The sequence below is a fragment of the Oryctolagus cuniculus genome, chromosome 4 (assembly GCF_051225735.1).
Source record: "Oryctolagus cuniculus isolate XC-2025 breed Fujian yellow rabbit chromosome 4, ASM5122573v1, whole genome shotgun sequence".
NCBI lineage: Eukaryota > Metazoa > Chordata > Mammalia > Lagomorpha > Leporidae > Oryctolagus > Oryctolagus cuniculus.
This window is the reverse complement of record NC_142870.1, coordinates 135,041,378-135,064,107: the sequence shown is the minus strand read 5'-3', so window position 1 is coordinate 135,064,107 and position 22,730 is coordinate 135,041,378. Positions and strand designations below refer to the sequence as shown.

The window sequence follows — 22,730 nt, the reverse complement described above, 5'->3', positions numbered from 1 at the left end:
TTATTTTTGATTATCATTTTCTACAAACCATTCTAAATATCTGCTATAAAAATGAGAAGCAGAGGGTTTTTGCTTTCCACATTTCATGAAAAAAATTCATAGGATTGTCTTCTGATCCTGAAGTACTGGCTTCTTTGCCATCTTAGCACAACTGAGTACAACTCTTGGTCAAGCACGGAAGCTGGTCCTCATGTAGGAAATCATATCTACACACAGAATGGCAGCCATGGCACACATTCATCTTGATTTTTCTCTACCAAGTGTTAAGTGTCTCCAAGTTTTTCCTCTTTAAATTGTGAACTGCTAACCTTCTTGAGTTTAATTACAAACAAATGCTTCTTGCAGGGTTGTAGTTATTAAGCACCAATTTGATTGCTGGCTCATGTCTTCAAAGTGCTGAAGACAAGTAGTTACATTTTTTTTTTTTTTTTTTGACAGGCAGAGTGGACAGTGAGAGAGAGACAGAGAGAAAGGTCTTCCTTTGCCACTGGTTCACCCTCCAATGGCCGCCGTGGCCAGCGCGCTGTGGCCAGCGCACCGTGCTGATCCAATGGTAGGAGCCAAGTACTTCTCCTGGTCTCCCATGGGGTGCAGGGCCCAAGCACTTGGGCCATCCTCCACTGCACTCCTGGGTCACAGCAGAGAGCTGGCCTGGAAGAGGGGCAACTGGGACAGAATCCGGCGCCCCAACTGGGACTAGAATCCAGTGTGCCGGCGCCACAAGGCGGAGGATTATCCTAGTGAGCTGCAGCGCCGGCTTAGAAATTACATTTTTGTGTTTTCAGGCATTATTTTAGTATTTGACCCTATTTCCCTTACATTTATATGTAAGCTAAATCAAATCCTTATGTGAGATAAATTAGGGATGGTTGTAAATTTGAAAAATTTGTTTGCTTTTGGGATAGGCATTTGGTCTAGCAGTTAGCTGTCACTTGAGACACCTGCATCCCTTATCAGATTGCTGGAGTTTGAGTCCTGGCTTTGCTTCCAATTCCAGCTTCCCGCGAAAACACACTGGGGGGCAGCAGACATTGGCTCAAGTAGCTAGATCCCTGTCACCCCTGTGGGAGAAAGGGACTGGGTTCTTGGCTCCCTGCTACAGCCTCACCCCAGTCCCTGGGCATTGCAGGTATTTGGGGAGTGAAACTGTGGACCTGTGGATGGGAGTGCCCTCTCCTTCTGTCTCTTTTTCTCTCTCGAATAAATAAGTAAATAAAAATTGCAAAGTTGCTTTCTTTTAAACCAAGCCATCTCTTCATCGCCTGATCTTGTATTGTTGTTCATAGTCTTATTCATATGCACATAGTGTTTTTGAACAAATGTGGCTTCAGTTAGATTACACAGAATTATATAAATTTCTTCTGGAATCACTATTAAAGTAATTGGTTTCATTTCACCAAGTAAAATAAATTATTGGTGGATATAAACATATATGTTATACTGGATTATTATGAAACATAATCAAATATCAGAAATTATAAAATGGGCATATTTGCTGCAATTCTATTAGCTGTATCTTCTTTGGGCATACTAATCTCAAACATCCTTAGTAAGAGGATGGAAATCTTAGTAAGAGGATGGAAATTTTTGTGCTATTATATCACTTTGCCAGGTATGTGCCTATAAATAGAGACTTAGCTTCAATACATATAGTTAGGCACTTTCCTAAAAATCACCTTTCATATTATTATTTATTTCCTATCATCCAAATGGCAGCATTTACACACATGTCCTCCCTAGAGAGGGTTGGGAATGAATCAGTTCATTTTGATCAAGTCTCATCTATGATATTCCCCAGCAAGCCACCTCCACTCTCTGAGTCCTGGTTTTCTTCACTGCAAAATACAGAGAATGAAATCTACTCTTCCCAGCTCACAAGATGTCATGATGCTGAAAGCAGTAAAGCAGGTAAAAATTCTGTGTCCTCATAATTTCATGGTGTCAAAGCAAGTTATTATTATAGGTCTATTAAATAATGATGAAATTCTTTTATATATTAAAGTAAATTACTTGATTCTTTCCCTTACAACAATAACATTGTCTTGCCACACCTTTGGATTTGTCATCAAAGGGTAAATCAAATGGGTGATTCTGTCCTAAATACTAAATCCTAACTGTGAAAACATCTTAGAGGAGTTTAGTATCACCAAGCATCTCCTGGAATTCACTACAGTTAGAGAAGTCAAAAACCATATTATATAAACAAAGGTGGAACTTGTAGATGTTACAGTTACACGGCTAAAACACAGATTCAGGAGGGTGTGTCTAATTTACATGATGCATGAGCTGTCTCCAACAATATCACAGAAGCCACCAGAGTTTTTGGTTCCAAAAGAAAAAAAAAAAATGTAGTGAATCACCACATCTTCAAGCTGTTTAGAACAGCAAGGAGCAACATACTAATTCAAAAAATTGAAAGCTTAATTTCCCCATAGTTCCAGATGAATTCCATTTAAAGAAGTAATTGCTAATCTTAAAAAAAAGACACTCAGAGCCAGTGACTAACCTCTTGTAGGTAGCAAGGGCACCAGCAGCTGTTACACCTCAAGGGCCTGTTTACTGTAATCACCTCTCGACCAGAGTTATCTGTGATCCTCAGGGTGCAAGATCGCAGTGTGGAACAGAAAGTACGATTAAAGCAGATGCTTTCCTCCACTGCAAAGTAAATTCTTTGTCCGAAGCTGTTTTTAATTTCATATTTGTTGGAGGTCTCAGTACCGAGTATCACTATTGGAGCAAAACAAAAATCATAAAATGATGCTTTGTTCAGTGTCAAAACCTTTGAGTAAGCAAAGGGCAAGTGTTATGAAAAGAAAATACAGTGATTAATTATTCAGCAGCTAGTACCTTCTTCATATAAATCCAGTTCCATACTGTAAATTTTGAAGACTTGTAGAAACCAAAGCAAATTATGAGGATATATATATATACACACATATATATATATAATTTTGACTCTAAATATATGATCTACTTTAAAACTTGTAGTACCAGTTTTCAACTAAAGAACCAATGCTGTAAAGAGGAATCTATTATTCAAATAATAATTATGGGGACAGGTATTGTGGCACATGGGGTTAGGCTGCAGCCTGAAATGCATTCATCGTATATCGGGGCCAGTTCATGTCCTGGCTGCTCCACTTCCAATCCAGCTCTCTGCTAATGCACCTGGGAAGGCTGTAGAAGATAGGCCTAGTCTGTGGACCCCTGTCACCTGTGTGGAAGACCTGGATGGGGTCCCAGGCTCCTGGGCATTGCAACCATTTGCGACTGAAACAACAGATAGAAGCTCTCTCTTTCTCTGTCTCCCTCTCCCTCTGCAACTCTCTGCCTTTTGAATAAATGAATGGATGTTAAAAAAAAGTAATAATAACAATAATAATTTTGTCATTACCATCTACGATACTGAGATAATTTACTAATAGTAAGGAAAAATTTGTTTAAAATCTCTATCTGGTAATATATTGAAGCTTTTAAGCTATCCTGCAATCTAATGATTTCAATTTTGAATAATATACAATGCTAACAACAGAAAATAGACAAGTAATTTTGATTCAGTTGGTATGTTTGGGTAGTGATAAATAATTTGGCTATTTGGTGAGACATTGATGAAATAATAAAGTAGTGTCATTTTGTTTGAAGCATTTTTCTTCATCTCAATCTTGATTTCTATTTCTGAAATTGTTAAGAAATTTAAAAGGTGGGCCGGCGCCATGGCTCATTTGGTTAATCCTCCGCCTGCAACGCTGGCATCCCATATGGGCACTGGGTTCTAGTCCCAGTTCCTCCTCTTCCAGTCCAGCTCTCTGCTGTGGATTGGGAAGGCAGTGGAGGATGGCTCAAGTGCTTGGGCCCCTGCACCCGCATGGGAGACCAGGAGGAAGCACCTGGCTCCTGGCTTCGGATTGGCGCAGCGCCAGCCGTGGCAGCCATTTGGGGAATGAACCAACGGAAGGAAGACCTTTCTTTCTGTCTTCCTCTCTCACTGTCTATAACTCTACCTGTCAAATAAATAAATAAAAAAAGAAATTTAAAAGGTGATTATCCATAGAAATTATCAAAAATCCTTTATCATTTCAGATTAAGTGTAATTTTAGAATTTTAGTGACTACAGCACTAAAACTTTGGGCAGTTTTATGCTTTTAGTGTCATCTAAATCAGACTAAAAGTTTTAATTTCAGCTTTTATTTTAAGAAAAATGGATATGTGCTTTTTTTTAAGAAAATACTTATTTACTTATTTATTTGAAGGGCAGATTTACAGGGAGGCAGAGGCAGAGAGAGAGGGAGGGAGGGAGAGAAAGAGAGAGAGAGAGAGAATGATGTCTTCCACTGCTGGTTCACTCCCTGAATGGCCACAATGGCCAGAGCTGGACCTATCTGAAGCCAGGATTCAGGAGTTGCCTCTGGGTCTCCCACATGGTTGCAGGGCCCCAAGCACTTGGGCCATCTTCCACTGCTTTCCTGGGGAGCTGGATAGGATGTGGAGCAGCGGGGCTTGAACTGGCACGCATGTAGGATGCCAGTACTGCAGGCAGCGGGTTTACCTGCTATGCCACAGCACCGGCCCCTGTTGTAGTGCTCTTTTTGCTCTAATTCTATTCTACACATGATTTTTCTGACATTTGTATGTTAAATAAACCTCTGAAAATGAAAATATTTATCATAATTTTAATAAATAAAATAATATACTTACTTCCAAGAAGCTCCACCTGCTGGTGTATAATGATCAGGTCTAACTGTTAAAGGATGAAATAAAAAAAATATTACATTGCAATATGTCAAAAAACTTTGAAGATACTAATGTGAACCCATCTACTATGCCACATGAAATTATGTGTTTTTTTCATGTTCTCTATCAGGAAAACACTTGAAAGCAGATGACATTTTATGCTGCAAAGGAAGGTGTCATTCATTTATTCAAGTAAAAATGTACTAAAGTTTGAATGCACATTTGCCAATGAAAAGAACAGGAACAGTGTTTCACTCTGTGCTCTTTCAGTGCTGGTGAGAAATAAAGGCAGATCTCAGAAACAGTAGTTGGAGACTTTTAACAATCTCCAAATAAGAATAATACTGAGTGGGGAGGTGGCGGATTGTGGCATGGCAAGTATGTTGCCTATGATTCTGATATTGCATATGGGTGCCAGTTTGTGTCCCAGCTGCTCCATTTTCCATCTAGCTGCCTGTTAATGGCCTGGGAAAAGCAGTGGAAAGAAAATGGCCTAAGTGTTTGGGCCCCTGCCACCCATATGGGTGACTTCCATAAAGCTCCTGGCTCTTGGCTTCGACCTGGCCCAGCCCTGGCCATTGTGGCCATCTGGAGAGGGAACCAACTAGTAGAAGATTCTCTTTCTCTGTCTGTCTGTCTGTCTGTCTCTCTCTCTGTGTCCCTCCCTCTCTCTTACTTTCAAAACAAATAAACAAATCCTTACAAAAAGAGAATCCTGCTAGGGTTTGCATGTGGTTTGCGTTTCCTTCCCAAGGGTTCATGTGTCAGGAGCTTGTCTCCAGTGTGGTGATGTTGGGAGGTGGTTAGGCTTTTAAGAGGTGGAGCCTAGGACGAGGCCCGTAGGTCACTGAGAGTGCCGCCTTTGGAAAGCAATAAGGTCATTTTCAAAAGTCCTTGAGTTTATTCTTGTGAACACAATTTGTTATAAAATAGGGGTTAGCCCCCAGAATCATATTTGGCTCCGCGTTTCTTGATGAGATCTTTTGTTTCTTTGTGTGCTCCCACCCTTGTGATACCATGCCATGGAGAGGCCCTCACATGCTGTTGTTGATGGAAACAGGCCTCCGACTCTCCAGAACGATAAGCTGAATAAACCTCTTTTCTTTATAAAATTAGCCTGCCTCAGGCATTTTATAATAGTAGCAGGAATGGACAAGCGGTAACCCTCCTGATTTTTGTTAAAGAAATGAAACAACTTAATAACGACTTGAGGGCCTAGTGCTTGGATCCTTGCCACCTATGTGGGAGATCACATGGAGTTCCTTGCTCCTGGCTTTGACCTGGCCCCGCCCACTTGTTTTGAGAATTTGGGAAGCAAACTAGTGGATAAGAGATTGTTCCCTCCTTTTCTCTCTTTGTGTCTCTGTTTCTATCTCTCTCCTTCAGCCCCCACTCTCCTCATGTCAGGTAAATAAATAAATCTTTAAAAACAAATAGTGACTAGATGGCCTGGACTCGCGCATTTAACCCCTGTCTAACCCAATTGCTATTCTATCAGATTCAATTCATTCCTACTGCTGAAGAAACAACTTTGTTAAAAATTCCATAAATTTCTCTCATCCCCTCTCTCCTTTGGACTAGAAAACTACAGAAATCACACTGATACCAATAAAATATCAGTGTAAGCAGAACAATAGTTATGTCGCTGAAGTGTGACACAAAACTTAATTTATATAATTAAAAATGAAGTTACCTACGTAAAGTATCCACAGATAGGTGAGAAATGACTATATTCAAAAATATACAATAGTAATTCTTTTTCTAGAGAAAATATGAAGAATGTCTTCTTAGAGGGAAGGTTATTTGTGTATATTTTAGATTTGATATTCAGTACTTGAAGATCCAATCAAGCAAATCATAACTCTAAATACAGTGCTGATCATTGTACTTTATAATCCTTAAAATTATTTCACCTTAAAATTTTCTTCACTTTCTTTCACGTTAATAAATTCATCAGTAATTGTTAAACAAAACCAGTTACTACTGAAATTTGGTATTGATTGGGCACCACAATGCAGTTTCAGAAATCTTGAATATTGTTTTCTTTGTTCTCTTTAGATAACCTGAGGTGGAGGGAAAGTAAATATAATTTCTTTAATTTTAAAATTTATTTATTTGAAAGGCAGAGCAATGAAGAAACAGAGAAAGAGATCTCTCATTTGCTGGTTCACTCTACAGATCACTGCAATGGGCAAAGCTGGGCCAGGCCAAGGCCAAGAGACAGGAACACTATCCAGGGTTCCCACCTGGGTGGCAGGAGCTCAAGTACATGGGTCATCTTCCACTACTATCCCAGGAACGTTAGCAAGAAGCTGGATCAGATACAGAGGAGCTGTATATCAGAGAACTGCTATCCCCATATAGAATGCTGGCATCTTCAGCAGTGCCTTAACCAGCTACCTGACAATGGCTAATCCTGAATATCATCTCTTTCATTTAAATCTTATTTATAAAATAGTGCATGTGATCTCTTTTTTAAGAGTCACAAAGGGGGGCCGGCACTGTGGCTCACTTGGTTAATCCTCCGCCTGCGGCACCAGCATCCCATATGGGCGCCAGTTCTAGTCCCAGTTGCTCCTCTTCCAGTGCAGCTCTCTGCTGTGGCCTGGGAGGGCAGTGGAGGATGGCCGAATGCTTGGACCCCTGCACCTGCATGGGAGACCAGGAAGAAGCACCTGGCTCTGTAGCAGCCATCTGGGGAGTGAACCAATGGAAGGAAGACATTTCTCTCTCTGTCTCTCTCACTGTTTATGACTTTACCTGTCAAATAATAAAAAAGTCACAAAAATATTTTTCAAAAAATCACTAGTATCTTGAGATATTCTGAAACCTATGTACATAATTGTGAAAAAGCTTTTCATAAAAATTTAAAAATTTTGTAGCTTATTTTCATTATTTTGTTCTCTTTTGAAGAAAATGGAGGGTTGTGGGGAGAGAGTAAATAAGCCTCAAATAGGGTAAATATTATTTAGCAGTAAATCTCTGATGGAGGAATTTAAGGTTGGATATCGATGGGGCAAGACTAATCTTTGAAGTTAGAAATCTAGGCCGGCGCCACGGCACACTAGGCTAATCCTCTGCCTTGAGGCGCCGGCACATCGGGTTCTAGTCCTGGTCGGAGCACCGGATTCTGTCCCGGTTGCCCCTCTTCCAGGCCAGCTCTCTGCTGTGGCCAGGGAGTGCAGTGGAGGATGGCCCAAATACTTGGGCCCTGCACCCCATGGGAGAGCAGGAGAAGCACCTGGCTCCTGCCATCGGATCAGCACGGTGTGCCGGCCGCGGTGGCCATTGGAGGGTGAACCAACGGCAAAAGGAAGACCTTTCTCTCTGTCTCTCTCTCACTGTCCACTCTGCCTGTCAAAAAAAAAAAAAAAAAAAAAAGAAAAGAAAAGAAAAAATCTAACTGCTGGTGTTGTAGATCAAGTTTTAGTCTTGGAGTTTAGAAGCTATCAATTGTAGAGATTTACTTTACAGCGAAAAGAGATGTCGGTGCCTCTCTAATATCCAGTGGTAATTGTTTGCTTAATAACTACCAACCATGATAAGAGTCATTGTGACATATATTTTGACACAGTTCCTGATTTAATAAAACTAGTGATAAATATCACTAATTTTACATGTGAGGAAACAATCTCAAAGATTGTCATTTGTGTAGGATCATAGAGCTTGTTATTGGCCAATGATTCTGACATATTTTCTACTGTATTATTTTACTGCCATTACTAAATTAAACTTATGATTGAGAAATTAACTGTTAAATGACACTCTTAAGAGCCATTTTTATTTTCTTGACTCTTCTACTCATCCTAAATGTAATAACATTTGATTTCTTCTGTTTGTTGGCAAACTTCTTGGGTTTCAGGGTCAGTTATCCCCTAATCACTCATAAAACATTGTCCAAATTGGTCCCTTTTAATCAGATTTTATTGGTTGATAGATTTATTAGAAATTATAGACTGAATTATATATTCATGTGTCAAGGTAAGTAAAGCATTCCTTAAATATGAAAGCTGCAGAAATGAAAACACAATGACAATCCAGGGTATACAGCTTAGAATCAGTTTCTTAAATCAGTTTTACAAATATAAATGTTTCCATTTAATTATGTATTTCAAAATTAATTAGATATTTGCATATGTACTTGTAGACTTTCATTTACTGCTTTTACCTTTAGGTAACTAAATAATTCTCCTTGACACCATGGAGTAAAAAATTATTGAATGTTATGAACATGTAAATTCAATCTGGAAAAAATTTATTGTTTTTTTGCTGTAACTTACAGTGACTTGTGTATACAGTGATATGTCAAATATTTTGTAGGAAATGGAATTAAAAGATAAATCTATTTGAAAACTCCTAGTATGGCTATATTTCAATTTTTTTATGCACCAAAAGAAACTTTGGATTCCATCTTCCATGAACTTTTGAAGTGCCCTTGAATGTTTATTTTTAAATTGTTTATGGAAATGAGATTCTTAATAGGCATTGAGTGCATTGAGTGGACTTTATTAAAGGAAAATGAAATACTTGTTTTTAGAAATCATCTTATTTTAATTTGGAAAGACTTTTATCATGTTAATTTCCTGGTTACTTCCTGAAGAATGGATTATTTTCAAATATTCATGATTTTATTTCTTCTTATGGCTTTCAGGTGAAAGTTAATAAAAATGCATTTTATATTATGTCTCTTCAGACTCACAACTCTTAAAATTCTCATTGATCCTTTTATATGTGCACTGATATAAAGTAGATAAAATAATTGTTCATTTAATATAAAGTGAGCAAATTATCTTTCTATTTAGAAGAAAAATATAGTCAATGATTTAGGGCATATTTTGGTTTCTGAAAAAGATGAACCAAGTTATATTTTTGGCAAATACACGCCATTTTAGATTGAAGCCAGTGGATTCATATCTCTGTGTATTGAATGTTTTTTTTTTTTTTTTTTTAAAGTGTTCATGTCAGGCATCTGGCTCCGGTGTGTCATCATTCATGGATGGAAGAAGAATATGTGATGACCATATGTGATCATCAAACCTCAGCCCTCTGGCACTGCTATATCACTTTTATACTTGGCAAAACCTTGTCTGACAACATTCCCAAACAGCTTGCAGCAGTTAATCAGCTCTAGTCAGCTATTACAGCTGATCCTTTCTGCAGATGGAAGAGGGTAGGTTAGATTTTCCAGCTCTTTTACATATCTCCCTAAGCTCTCCAGTCTCCAAAGTACATTTGTCTGCCAGTGGGTTTCTGGAGAAGGCATCTGCAATTATAAACATTTTCCCAGGAACATATGCTACATGCAGCTTAAACCCTATCAGGCATAACAGAAATCTCTTGTACCTTTAGGGAATTAGCACAGAGATTTGATTTTGATAAAGGAGATAGACTTTATAGTTTGAAAGAATGCCAAACAAGCTGAAAATTGCAGCAGATGTGCTGACATCTCAATATTAGTGTAAGTGTATTTCTAATCTTTTACAGGATAAAATATAAAAGTAGCAATAATAAGCATAGATAGCAGTTGCTGTTTATTGCTGTATCATTCCGATGATATTTGTTGATTGATTTATTACAAGGCTTGAGTTGCTGCTTAAACTACAATGACCAGAACAGTGACTATACCCGCAGGAATATGATGTTTAAGTAAATTGACCTGGAGGTGCAGCAAAACCAGGAGACAATAATGTTAGCTTCTCAACTTGCTTTCCCTTGGATTTACAATTCCTTTTTCAGTTGAAGTTGAAGTTTCAGTTCATTGTGGAAGTTTCTTTGAGTCTTTTGAGCCTTAATGGCTTTTCTCTCTATCCATCTGCACACATTTCACTTTTGTGTTGATCAGGCTTTTTTTTTTTTTTTTTTTTTTTTTTGCATAGCCTTGCATTTCTTATCAATATTTTTTGCCCCTTAGATTGCAACATGTTTAGGTCTGAGGGACTAGGTTTCATGCCTTGATTATAGGACATGCCCAATAAGTATTATTTAATTAAAAATAATTGTAGGTGATTAGACATATTAGAGAGTTCCTTAAGGATAAATTTGCTGACACTTTAAGCAATGAACAGAAGGTTGATAAAAATGTGCTAAATAGCTCAATGAAAAATAGTATTATCGCTCTGTCAAAAAATAAGAAAAATAAAAATAGAATAGAAATGAAAGAAAATAAACATATGCCTATTAGTACAAGTAAACAGAATTAATATTTTAAAATTTCATGATCCGTCAATTATTGGTTGCAGTCTCTCAACTTTAGTTGAAAAGCAAGAGGTGATGTTTGCATTAATTTTAAGGGGAAAACCTTGTAAAATTAGAAAGATAAAAACACCTGGCTTAAATATTCTAGACCAGGAGGAAAACTGATGGCTGGCAGGAAATTACTTGGTGAAGGAACACCTTGCTGCCATACTTGATTCCCTGGATCGGATGACGAGGCACGGAAGCTTTGGTCTGGATCTGGAGCTCCAGGAAGAAAGCCGGGCTGACCTCTACTTCTTTGGTTGTGTGCATCTACAAGAGAAAGAAAACCCCAATACACATTTAAATTTAGGTCATTCCATTTAGTCTTTCTTAAAATATTTGTAAGTTCTTAATTAAGATGGTAGATTATCTCCAGATACCTCTCATTTTAGTGCCCCTTCTTTCATTTTTCACTACCCTTTGCCTCCACCATCTGGCCTCTAAGTCAGAGAAAAAGGAATCTGGAAGACTGCAGGTAAAGGCTGTGAAAAAAGTTGAATTATCTGTCCACAATATATGACTTTAAGATTTATTTCTTTGGAGGCCGGCACTGTGGCGCAGCAGGTTAAAGCCCTGGCCTGAAGCGCTGGCATCCCATGTGGGCGCCGGTTCGAGTCCCGGCTGCTCCTCTTCCAATCCAGCTCTCTGCTGTAGCCTGGGAAAGCAGTAGAAGATGGCCCAAGTCCTTGGGCCCTTGCCCCCACGTGGGAGACCCGGAGGAAGCTCTTGGCTCCTGGCTTCGGACTGGCACAGCTCCGGCTATTGCAGCCAATTGGGAAGTGAACCATTGGATGAAAGACCTCGCTCTGTGTCTCTACCTCCCTCTGTAACTCTGTCTTTCAAATATGAAATAAATCTTTTTTTTTTTTTTTAAAGAAGGGCAGAGTTGCATCAAGAGAAGAGAGAAAAGATTAGAGAGAAAGAGTCTTTCATCTGTAGGTTCACTCCCCAAATCCTGCAACAACCAGGGCCAGGTCAGGCCAAAGCGAGGAGCCAGGAGCTGCAACTGGGTGCAGGGGTCAGGCACTTGGGCCATCTTCTGCCACTCTTTCAGGTGCACTAATGGGAAGCTGGATTGGAAGTGGAGCAGGTAGGACTTGAACTGGTGCTCCAGTATGGGATGCTGGTACTGCAAATGAAGGTTTAACTTGCTGTGACAGGACGTCAGCACCAGGTATCCAATAATGTTTTGATGGAGGTTCACACAATATTACAAAAGACAAAATAGCTACAGAATTCTTTATTGCATGACTTTGATTTTTTTATAGCAATCACTTGTTTATTATTGTCAGCTAAATATATTACTATTTCTGTCATTTCTCAGATGAAAACCCAGAGGTTTTCTATTTACCATATATTAGCCTGTGTAATATTGTGCATAAACTCTAATTAGTGGTGCATGTAAAAATTTTTGGATTGAAAATATAAATGACAGACTTTTTATTATCATATTTCCCATTTCTATGCATATGAGTATTGTTTGGGTATCGCTGTCATTCAAAGACTATTAGTGCTTTCATTTCTCATTTTTATTTATCCATAAAGTATCAGAGTTTTCATAAGTGTATTTAACTTATCAGCTCTGCAATTTTGGGGAGGACATTGCTGCACAGCAGGTTAAGCTGCCCCTTGCCATGCCATGCCGTACCTGACTGCTGATTTGAACCCTGACTGTTTTGCTTCCCAGCTAGCTCCCTGTTAATAGGCCTGGGACGGCAGTAGAAAATGGCTAAAGTACTTGCATCCCTGTCACCCATGTGGGAAACCCGGATGGAGTCCTAACTTCTGGCTTTCATCTGGTCTAGCTTTGGTTGTTGGGGCCATTTGGCAAGTGAACCAGTGGATGGAAGATTCTCTCTCTCTCTGTCTCTCTCTCCCTTTCAAATAAATAAATAAACCTCAAAAATCCATGTGTTACTTCAGATTTGTAGGTATAGCAAGGTGCGTGACAGATGTACCAACTATGAGAGGAGTCATTTGAAGAGAAGTAATTCAGCCATTTCTATAGACATGGTAAAGCAAAAGGGAACTGGTTCTGTATTGATATGAGGAGTAAATTTATAACTATGGCATAGAAATCTGAAAATGTACTGTTCTTCCATATATGGAATGTATACTATTGACAATACATACAGTGACCTCACTTAAGCAGCAACATCCAAGTTCATGTTACAGGAGGGATATTTTTCTGGAAGTTTTTACAAGTTTAAAAAATACATATTAATAATTGAATGGGTTTTCTTTGAAAACAGTAAATTCTTCATCATTAAGAAAATTCAAGTCTGGTCTAAACAAATAAGAAGAAAGGAGAAAAAAAAAAGAACCCTAATGTTTTGATTGGTGCTTTGTACACTAATGTAGATTGATTTAATAAGAACAGGCTCATTAAGGTTATCTATACATGTAGTGTTACTGAAGGATTATTACTAGATGATTCACTTATTTAACTTTGAGTTTGTAAAAATAGACTGAATTTATTACTGTTGGTGTAGGATTTCAGAGTTTTTAATGGTCATGATGTTTAGAATTTAGATATACTTTAGAGTTAAGACCAAACAGAGCAGGCACTGTGGCACAGTGGGTTAAGTTGCCATTTGCAATGCTGGCAACCCATTTGGGTGCCAGTTACAGTTCCAGCTGCAACACTTCCAATTCACCTCCCAGCTCATGCACCTGAGAAAGCAGCGGGAGATAGTTCAAGTCCTTGGGCTCCTGTCACCTCTGTGGGAAACTTGGATGAAGCTCCTTACTCCTAGTTTGGGCTTGGCCCAGCCTCGGCTGCTGTGGACATTTGGAGAATGAACCAGTGGATGGAAATTCTCTCTCTCTCCTTCTCTCTCTTTGTTAACTCTGCTTTTCAAATAAATAAAATGTTTTTTTTTAAAAGAGCAAATAGAAATAAATTGTAATTTGATACCAGAAAATAGAGCTCCATACTGATAATACAAAGGTATTTCAAAAAGTTTATATAAAAATGGAATTAACATATGTTAATTTTGGTGAGAAAACATTTTGAAATTCATGTGTAGTTCTTTTTCATGATATGCATTTTCCATGAACTTTTTGAAGTTCCTTCGTACTTTAGAAATGTGCTTCCTAGAAGGACTTCATCCTGAACATCTCTTAGATTTGGAGTAGACATGAAGGATTTAGACTTTATAACTCCTCTTGTTCTAGAGAAGGAATCCTTAAGAGGATCCCAAAGGGCAAGTTCAGAAGAAGGCTATCTAACACTATGCCAGATTTGAGAGAGGAGCTAATGTACAACAGAGCAATGTGAACTAGAATATATTAAATGATGATAAGCATCCTGTCTCCAGCATTAGTTTCAGAAGCACTAGACACATAGAGACACATATAGGCAAGCTCATCATCTAGGGGAAAGAGGTTCACAATGATAAAATTCAAAATGGTAGTTCATCTTGGGACTGGAGATGCATGGCAACTGGACAGAAAGTAACTGTATGGGTTGTTAGGAACATTCTGTATCTTTTTTTAAAAATTTATTTGACAGGTAGAGTTATAGACAGTGAGAGAGAGAGACAGAGAGAAAGGTCTTCCTTCCGTTGGTTTACTCCCCAAATGGCCACTATGGATGGCCTGTTTCTCTCGAACTTTCAGACCAACGTGTTCTTAAATTATGTTTATTTACACTAAGCCAGGAGGCTCCAGAACACACAAATGTTCCTTCAGTTCTAGCAGCTCCCAGTATTCAGACTACCCTCCAATGTCACAGTACTGATTGACCCGCCTAACGAAATGTGTGAAATTTCTGATAAACCTGAATTCCCTAGGAGAACACTTACTGGCAAAACAGTTTCAAGGGCTGCAGACTATAATGATGTTATAAATAATGTCTTTAAATATATTTGAATAAAACCGTCCACAAAACTGTTATTCACAGTAATGATGATAACTTGAGTTGCCCTTTCGAACAAGATATCTAATTCAGATGGAAGTTACATTGTCACTTAAAAATAGTGTGGGGCCTTTAATAGATGTTTTATCCACTCTGTGTTAAAGCTTTTTGAATAGGTTGCAGAAAGAATGTTAGTTTTCTAGGTAAGTTTTGTCTCTAAGTTTATCCTAAGTCCTTAACATTACTGAACATCACTGCTTTTTTGGTATATTAATCATATTTTGATCATAATATTGCTTTCTAGTCACAAGTTTCTTCAAAGACTCAGACCACCAGATGAAGAAGAAACTCCTTTGAATTTCTATTTGGCTTTGAATTTCTATCTACTCTTTTAAAAATGTATAACTAGCTTATAAATATTTCATGCACTCTGGAACTCTTTACCTTACAGGCTACAGTATTGCTGTAACTCTTACAAAGTGATGAAGTGTTTTGGATTAAGTGTTAGTGGCAGTCTTAAATGGGAGAAAATATTTGTCAAGGTTTTTTTTGTTTTTTGATTCATCCTCAAATATGAAAATGAAGCATACATATATTAAAATTCATGATTTTGCTATCTCATGTATATATTTTACAAGTTGTATGTGCTTCACCAGTGATTCTCAGGTAATCATCTCCATTAACTGTTGATGAAAAGTGAAAAGATGACCTCATTTGTTTAATAGTAGCATAAAAAGTGTTTTAATTTATGAAACAAGCATGCCCATGAATTGAATTGATCATTAATTTTAATTAATATATTATACATTTGTAGACTCCATTCTCACATAAAAGTCTCCCACCAATTACACTAATCGTAATTCTTTATGCTAAAACTTTTCATTATTGCCCGTAGTTTACTGGTTTGTTCTGATAATCAAAGAATGTTATAATTTATTTTTAAGCACGTTTCACAATGTTTTAGTGAGATGTAGCTCTTAAAAAATTCGCATACATCTCTTGTCTTTCAAAAACAGTTTAAAAGTAAGGTAGCAATGATGGTATTTATAGTTTTAGGAATTTGAGCTAAAGCTCATCAGCCTCCTCTGCCCAAAAGTTGCTGATCTGCTTCCTTAAATTTGATATTTTCTGTTTCATTTTTTATAGCAAAGAAATTCTGAAATATTTTTGCTTCTCAATTCAGAAATATTTATTTCTAGTTCCTCAAGTTTATGATACAATAACTGTGTCAGATTCTTTATAATAAATGGCCATATCATATAGTTTGAATAATAAATGGGAAATTAAAAATTGAGTTATACTTTAACATTTCATGACTTATCCATGAAAAGTTTTCTTCAAATTCCTTTAAAACTTAGAACATCATCCTGTCCTTGTTTCTAACATTAAACATTCCCATTCTTATTAATTCATTATATTTATATTCATGATAACTGAAACATTGCTTACATCTGTATTTTTACATTCTACCAGATATTGTGTTCTTTTTTTTTAAATTTAATGCAACATGCTCTTGGGAATTAAAATATAAAAAGTCCAGTGTTCAAAAGTGATAAATGACAGCTTTTAAAGTATCTACCTCACTGATTGTAACACCTCCACAACTCTATATTTTTAGTCATAATATAAATAAGAATCTGGCTGTATTTATTCTTACCTTTAGAGGCCATGAAGATGTCTGAGCCAGTTCTTCAAAGGCAGCCAGGTTAAAAGAAAAGGCTTTTCTTGTAGCAAGGAGAGAAAACAGCATGCATAAAACTTCAGAAGGTGTCTGTCTACCTCATGTCAGCTTACAAATAACAGAGGAGGGCAATGCCTGGCGGTTTCTAGAAGGCTGGATGTTTTCAGTTTGGACAACAGGGGGAGATGAAGCTATCGATCACCAAAGATAAATACTGCTTAGAAGCCATCAAGTAACTTGGTGACTGAAGGAACAATTTTAAAATAAGGAAAGCTAGAAAGGAAGGGACGCGACACTCATTTTAGGAGTATTTCCATTTCATTGCTTTCTATTTTTGAACATACACTTTCTCATTCACTCTCCCATAAGAAATATTCTGTTGGCAGTTTTCTAATTCCTCTGAAGTGTCCTGTACCAGAGTCTGTGATAAAACATCCTATCATGCATAAGTTTTTGACAGTTCTAAGAATAATTCTTTAAATGTTGAAAATGTCTGAATTTCGTTCTTTTTCTCTCAGCGTTTCTTTCCACTCTTTCCCCCCTAAAAGAAACCAACAAGAAGAGGGCTGATGCCTGCTATTTGTGTGTATCAGTACATCTTTATTTTCATTGTAAAAATGAACTTCAGTGACTTGCATTTGTAAACACAAACCTTCAATAACCTCACAAAGTTAGTCAGCTGTACAGTTGGTATTTAACCTCATTGCCTACTAAAAATAGCACTGTAACCTTAACTAGACAGCTCATATTTCTTTCTAAACACATCTGCCCAGGTGACCAGGAAGGTTTTTCTCACCAAGTCAATTGCCCTGGATGACATGCTTGGCAGAGGTTGAACTTGTAGGCTATATTGCACTATCAGCAACACTACTTCTAAAAATAGTTAAGCAGCCTCAGAAGGTATAGATAGCAGGTAGAAATGATCAAATTGGCCTGGCAGGCTGTAGATGGCTGGAAATTTATGTTAGCTACTATATGGCAAAAATAGTTTTCAAAAATTTTGGGAGGATTCAAAAAACCTGCAATATTTACTGTTTAATTTTTCAGACAAATGTATACATATGATCAGCATTTTAAATTAAATTGTATGTTCACTAAATGTCTTAAGGTTTGTCACAATCAACTGTAGTCCAGAGAAATTACATTATTAACACTACCAAGCATACCAAGCAAGATATTTTAAATTGTGGTCTTAATTGGCCCATTACTTTTTTTTTTGACAGGCAGAGTTAGACAAGGAGAGAGAGAGACAGAGAGAAAGGTCTTCCTTCCATTGGTTCACCCCCAAAATGGCTGCTACAGCCGGCGTGCTGCGCTGATCCGAAGCCAGGAGCCAGGTGCTTCTCCTGGTCTCCCATGCGGGTGCAGGGCCCAAGCACTTGGGCCATCCTCCACTGCTTTCCTGGGCCACAGCAGAGAGCTGGACTGGAAGAGGGGCAACCAGGACAGAACTGGTGCCCCAACCGGGACTAGAACCTGGAGTGCCGGCGCCACAGGTGGAGGGTTAGCCTAATGAGCAGCGGCACTGACCTATTGGCCCATTAATTTTATTGAAATAAAAATAAAGCTTTAAGTGGATCAAACATAGTTGATCTACATAAAGCCAACCATGGCCATATGACTGACTGATAGGCTATTTCCATATTTAATTTACAAGGGAGATTTTCAGGTCTCCTGGCCCTGCAAGGATATTGCTGAAATGCAGACACTGCCTGTTAATTTCCCTTGGTCATCTATCTTCTGTGCTGACAAAGAGGGCACCAATACAGGTATCTTCTTTTGAAAGCCCAGCCTTTACCTGTCTGTGGTCTTGCTTTCTTCCATCTATATTTCCTATTCTTCCTCATGGAGAGGCTCACAAACCTTCCTCTATGGGATGCTCAGGTGTTTTAAGTATCTGGATGCCATACATTCACAAAGCCAGATGATGCTGCCTGACAGCTGGCCTCACCTTCTCTCCTGCTGCTCTTGTCACTCAACTCCACCTTCATGGTGCTCAGTGTTCCTCTCCTGTCAACTGCTGCCTCCCCAGCAGAATGAGGACTACTCTTTATTACTCGAGTTGGCCACCTATCCTTATGGGTCTGTCCTTGTCCTTCCTGAAAGAACAGCTGCTTTTATCTTCCTGTTTCAGTTCCAGCCAAAAAGATATGGAAAACACTAGCATCATGATCTCTGCGCACTCACTGTTTTCCTATGGCCTTTTATTTTTTTTACAGGAAATATCACAGCTGTTTCTTAAGGGCTGTCCGTTCTAAATTATACTGTTGTTCAGGACTGTATTATTTAATGGCTCAATGGCAGATTTGAAACACTCTTCAGAATAGTCTCTGTAGGTATAACAGAGAGAGAGACTGCTTATTTATTTAATTTTTATAGTGACATAAAGGAAATGCTACTTGTTATACAGCAAAGCAAAACAAAAACAAGTGACATGCTCCAGATGGGAAAAGAATGGGAAATGGAGTAAGATGTCAGCTTACAGGTCAGGGATCTGTAAAATACACCTTTAAGTATACTTCACTATGATCATGTTTCTCACTTTGGCTTTACTATAAAAAGTATGCAACCCTAAAAGTTACATTACATACACATATTTGTAGAGCACTATACATGTACATGCATACATGAGTTTATGTAAATATATATGCAGTAAGAGAATTATTTACCTTTCTTTATATATATTAAACATAATTCTAGGATACATTTTATTCATTTACAATTATGATTTTTCAAAAATCCATGATAATGCGTTAAATTATATTTGTTTTCAACCACTGCATGCTATTCCATTTTATAAATATATGAAACAAACTTGAGACCATTGCTCTTTTTTTTTTTCATCATCAGTAGGATAAAACTAACCTGTCTCACGACAGTCTAAACCCAGCTCACGTTCCCTATTAGTGGAGACCATTGCTCTTTAAATGGACAAATATATAGTTTCCAAATCTATATGTAAGGCAACAGTTCTCACACACATGTGTATCAGTCCTTTAAAGGTATAAATCTGGAAATGAAGTTGTTGGTTTTTGGGTGTGAATATCTTCTGCTTGATCCCCAAAGTACTTGTACTAATTTATACTTTCTAAGATAGTGAATGAGCGCTCCCATTTCCATATATCATTTCTGATACTAACTTGGGTAGTGTAATAAGGGATTAGCTAGGGAAATTCCCAAATATTAATTTATCAGTGGGAAATATTCAGATGTCTTATGCAAATTGCAATCTGGGCAAGTTAAACTCTGTTGTGTATATTTATGTTTTTATCTGTTCCTATCAACTATGTGAGATAAAATAATTAATAGCAAATTTTATGAATTGCTCATGAAAAGACTGCTGAATGCAATGAATTGTGTGGAAATTGAGTATACTACAGTGACAAAATAGAGCCTTTCATCTAGTGATGATCATGGCATGTTCTGCTAAAATATAAATGCACATAAAGATTCGATCATGTAGCACCTAAAGCATGTATTTCTATGCACAGTCTTATCCCTGGATTTATAATTTCCCATATTAAAATTCATTGTTGAACAAGATAAGATGGATAGGATATGTGTAAATAAAGGAAGTAACATAAATATGGGGAGAAATATCATTATTGTAAATGCTTTTTCCAGAGCCATGATTAACAACTACCTTATTAAATATGAGAAATCCAATCTTTCAACGTAAATCGGGATGCTCTTTTTCTGGGAATGTAGATCTTCTATTCCATTAGCCATTGGTCAACCTTTTGTAAACCTCTATCAAAGTGTATTGCTTTATCATCTTGCTCAAAGCTTCCCTTTATATGCAGATTCTTCATTCACTGACTTACTCAATAGACATGTATTAATTACATTGCGCATAGCATTGTGAACACACTGACAGAAGGACACGTCCTCCACTCTGGGGGATGTGCATTTTTGTGGAGTATTACACTGCATTAACACAGTGTTCTTCTTATTTTTTAAAAAATATAAGTCACTTACTAATGGCCTCTAGGAAGTACAATGATATGATGCATCCTTTCTGTGTAAAGCGAAACTAATCAGAATTAATAGTGTACAAGGAGCCTTCAAAAAATTCATGGAAAATGAATTAATGCAAACAAATTTTGAAATTCATGCATAAGCTTTGTATAATGTGCATTTCTGTGGATCTTTTGAAGACCCTTTGAATACAGGGTTTTCAAAATGTTCTGCATCAAAATAGGCATCCTTTAATTCCATTTTCTGCCAGTTTCTTAAAGTATCTTTATATCATTCAAATGAGTAATTCATTGTTTCACACGTATTTAATTTTCCCTTTCTCTAATATTTTAAAACAGGAAAGCAGAAACTATTAAGATTCTTAAGTAAAAAGAATAGTTAACTGGATCACCTTTCTTGTGTACTTATAAGAGATTGATTTTTTAATTAATTTTATTATTTATTTGAAATGCATAGTGACAGAGAGAGAGAGAGAGAGAGAGAGAGAGAGAGAGAAAATCTTCCATCCTCTGGTTCATTCTCCAAATAGAAAATGGCTGTGGCTGGCTTAGGCTGATGCCAGAAGCCAGGCACATTAGCAGGGAATTGGATCAGAAGTGGAGCACCTGGAACTTGAACCTGCACACCAATGTGGGATGCAGGTGTTACACGTGGCAGCTTAAGCCATCGTTGCACAACCCAACAGACAGATCTTAAGGGATCAAATCACCATCCAATAATAAAGGAAGATTATTAAAAATAATATTAAAATAATATTGATTCAAAGCACTAGAAAAAAAGGGAAAATTATCATCACAGAATATGCCTGAAACCAACAAAAAATTGATTCTGGTGCAAATATATCTAGAAGGCTTCACACTCACCAAGATGGCATGGAAAGGACACTGAATTTGGAGCCCTGTACACAAAGACCTTGTGGGACTAATGTTATTTCATCATCAGTAGACTATAAAGTGTGTGTAGAACTTCTTTTAAAATTGTAGTGTTACAGTTTTCTTTGAATAATTTAAATTAAAAAGAGCCTTTTCATTTAATCTGTCTTCTCAGATTTGCCTATTTGTTACATAAAATATGGACCTTTAATATTTTGTGATGGTATTTTCCTATAAAGAACCTAAAAAGAAAATATTATGAGAGGTTCTGGCTCATATAAACGTCCCACTCTATATGAAATGGAAAAACAAAGATATGTAAATTGCAAGCAGAAAAGTGTTATTCAGTATTCTACAGATATATGACACATCAACATTATTTACATAGATATACTTCAGGATGTCTGTCTAGGTATATGTCTGACAGATAAATGGAGGTAGGGAGATAGAAAGAAGGCAGAGTGGGAGGGAGTGAAGGGAAAGAGAAAGAGGGAGAGAGAGAGAGAGAGATAGGATTTCCCAAATAGATGGAAAGGAAGAATTCTGAAGGCATTAACAATCTTCAGAGGTTAATACTCTGCATCAACAACTGTCTTACTAGGAATTTTTAAGTCTTCTTTAAGAAGAAGTTAGACTGGGGTTATGCTTTTTAAATAACCATTTGAAAAGCCATTTTTGAATATTTCTATAAAGTGGGAAGTCCAAAAAAAATCTCTTCATGTTTGGCAATTATCTAAACTGCATTTACCTTATACCTTGGTTCTTCTGCCTTGTTCAGTGTGGTCATTTTGTCCTCCCAATCTCTGTCTGCATCTCCAGATAGCGTCAACAATACCGCAACAAGCACTTCGGCAGCTGCAGTCAGCAGCCCAGCCGTGCTCTGTGTGTAGCTGCCTTCCCTGACAGCAGCCATATCACGCACAGCCAGCGCAACTGCAGCTCAGCACCAGCCAGAGTACGCCAATTGTTTCCTGCAGCACACTTTCTTCACATTCCCAGCATTGAAAAGAAGCTTCCCTGAGCTTGGATTCCCCCAAGAGCAAAGTCCCCAAGACGTTACAGTAGTTACTATAATAAATATACATTAAATATGCAGGCAGAATACATTAATTGATGCTTAATAGTGCATGTTTGCTGCTTATTTATGGTGTTTTTTTTATAGGTTGAACCATTGAGAAAGCATCAACACATTTGTAAGCCTGCTTTGCTACGTGGTGGCTAAGAGTGGCGTGTGTCATGTATGCCACGCGGAGTGTGCCTTCACTTGGAGTTAAAGTTTAGTGGAGAAGGAAGGTGTGTTTTTGCTATTTGCATCTATTCTTTTTCATTGCCTAATGGTGGGATGCTGCTGCAGTGTTCACTTAAAGCATGA

At 37.6% G+C, this 22,730-nt stretch overlaps 1 protein-coding gene and 1 long non-coding RNA gene across 10 annotated transcripts in view; one reads left to right on the top strand and one right to left on the bottom strand.

Moving 5' to 3' along the window:
- LOC149127125 (uncharacterized) overlaps positions 1–11,047 on the top strand; it is a 50,083-nt gene extending 39,036 nt beyond the window's left edge. For all 3 annotated transcript variants that reach the window (XR_016232723.1, XR_016232722.1, XR_016232724.1), the window contains exons 3-4: positions 1,799–1,908; positions 9,685–11,047. This is a non-coding gene — a long non-coding RNA (uncharacterized LOC149127125). The remainder of the gene's footprint in view (positions 1–1,798; positions 1,909–9,684) is intronic.
- PLSCR5 (phospholipid scramblase family member 5) overlaps positions 1–22,347 on the bottom strand; it is a 28,019-nt gene extending 5,672 nt beyond the window's left edge. Inside the window, exons 1-5 of one of the 7 annotated variants that reach the window (XM_070073201.2) lie at positions 22,107–22,245; positions 16,485–16,551; positions 11,057–11,238; positions 4,696–4,738; positions 2,507–2,727 (exon numbers count right to left, since the gene is read on the bottom strand). In XM_070073201.2, coding sequence (XP_069929302.2) covers positions 2,507–2,727; positions 4,696–4,738; positions 11,057–11,238; positions 16,485–16,497 — 459 coding nt within the window. In that variant the 5' untranslated portion in view covers positions 16,498–16,551; positions 22,107–22,245. Of the gene's footprint in view, positions 1–2,506; positions 2,728–4,695; positions 4,739–11,056; positions 11,239–16,484; positions 18,951–22,106 lie in introns of those variants that run through there. The other 6 variants (XM_089331081.1, XM_089331079.1, XM_089331082.1 and 3 more) reach the window with 6 other exon arrangements.
- Positions 22,348–22,730: the final 383 nt, after the last annotated feature.